Source organism: Centroberyx affinis, unplaced genomic scaffold (assembly GCF_046629955.1).
Source record: "Centroberyx affinis isolate AG114_WGS23_722 - 3 ecotype Tasmania unplaced genomic scaffold, CSIRO-AGI_Caff_v1 ptg008607l_1, whole genome shotgun sequence".
Classification (NCBI taxonomy): Eukaryota; Metazoa; Chordata; class Actinopteri; order Beryciformes; family Berycidae; genus Centroberyx; species Centroberyx affinis.
The window spans coordinates 77,501-79,221 of record NW_027284255.1 but is presented as its reverse complement, the minus strand read 5'-3'; the positions used below and the strand labels follow the sequence as shown (position 1 = coordinate 79,221).

Genomic DNA, 1,721 nt, shown 5'->3' with positions numbered 1-1,721 from the left:
AAATCATTCATTCATCTGACTTCAGTCTCAGATGTGAAGCTCTTGCCTTAATAAAGTCTGGATCAGACAGAACCACTTCAGAGCATCAAGTCCACATGTCAAGCTGTTTACTGAGCTGTGTGGTGGCTCTTAAGATATTATATGCATAGGCTTATAATCAGATCCTAACATGTTATGCCTATCTTGCATGAATTTAACAATTATTTTCATCCAATCAAACTAATTAGGATTTGTGTGGATAAATATGAGTGGACAGGAGGCTGAGTGTGAGAAACCATTCTCAATGTGAAAACATTTCCTTTCACTTTAGTGACTGGTCGCCTTTATTCCTTTTTATTTCAATTCCAACCTTGGTGATGAAGTCATATTTTTCAGCGGGTCGTCCAGGTTTACAGCCTGCATGAAACACGGTGAGAACACACAGGGAGAAGATCTGAGATGGTTTCAGTCGTCCATCTTCTGAACGTTGTAGTTTCACACAGCAGATCCACCTCATTAACATATTTGACCTCATGATGTTTTCCATCCAGGTCGAGGAGAAGTGTTTAGGAACAGGAGTTAGGACGGATCTTTTTGACTGGTGTGTGTGTGTGTGTGTGTGTGTGTGTGTGTGTGTGTGTGTGTGTGTGTGTGTGTGTGTGTGCGTCACCTTTCAGTGATGCGATCATGCGGGGACAGCGCTGCAGCAGGAAGTCCTTCAGCTGCTCCCAGGCTCTCTTCAGGACCGAGTAGTGCTGCAGGTACCGACCCAGGTCAGAGTAGTACAGTCTGAACAGGCTGAGCCACGACACGCCACGCTGCTGCCGGTCCACACTGCACACACACACACACACACACACACACACACACACACACACACACACACACACACACACACACACACACACACACACACACACACACACACACACACACACACACACACACACACACAGAACAAAGTCATTCATGTCTACCTTGAAGTTCTGTAGCAGGAGAACGTCTCACAGTTAAGACATAAGGTAGAGCCATATATATCTACAGGTTAAGGCAGGGTAAAGGCAGGGTAGAGCCATATGTATCTACAGGTTAAGGCAGGGTAGAGCCATATATATCTACAGGTTAAGGCAGGGTAGAGCCATATATATCTACAGGTTAAGGCAGGGTAGAGCCATATATATCTACAGGTTAAGGCAGGGTAGAGCCATATATATCTACAGGTTAAGGCAGGGTAGAGCCATATATATCTACAGGTTAAGGCAGGGTAGAGCCATATATATCTACAGGTTAAGGCAGGGTAGAGCCATATATATCTACAGGTTAAGGCAGGGTAGAGACATATATATCTACAGGTTAAGGCAGGGTAGAGCCATATATATCTACAGGTTAAGGCAGGGTAGAGACATATATATCTACAGGTTAAGGCAGGGTAGAGACATATATATCTATTAGGGCTGTGCAAAAAAATCGATACAGCTGAGTATTGCAATATTTTTTTCCATGATACTGTATCGATTTTCCAGCTCCTCGTATCGATACGTTAAAACTATTTAAAACGTCCTTAAATTTCCCTCAAATCCCTTTGAATTCTGTCTGTCTGTCTGTCTGTCTGTCTGTCTGTCTGTCTGTCTGGGGGTCGCTCAGTACTCACTCAGTCAGCCTGTCTGTCTGTCTGTCTGTCTGTCTGTCTGTCTGTCTGTCTGTCAGCCTGTCTGTCTGTCTGTCTGTCTGTCTGCCTGTCT

At 44.3% G+C, this 1,721-nt stretch overlaps 1 protein-coding gene across 1 annotated transcript in view; it reads right to left on the bottom strand.

The window, feature by feature from the left end:
* Positions 1 to 301: 301 nt before the first annotated feature.
* The window catches only part of fbxo3 (F-box protein 3), a 6,674-nt gene continuing 5,254 nt past the window's right edge, over positions 302 to 1,721 (bottom strand). The window contains exons 3-4 of the mRNA XM_071514386.1: positions 650 to 813; positions 302 to 396 (exon numbers count right to left, since the gene is read on the bottom strand). Coding sequence (XP_071370487.1) covers positions 302 to 396; positions 650 to 813 — 259 coding nt within the window. The remainder of the gene's footprint in view (positions 397 to 649; positions 814 to 1,721) is intronic.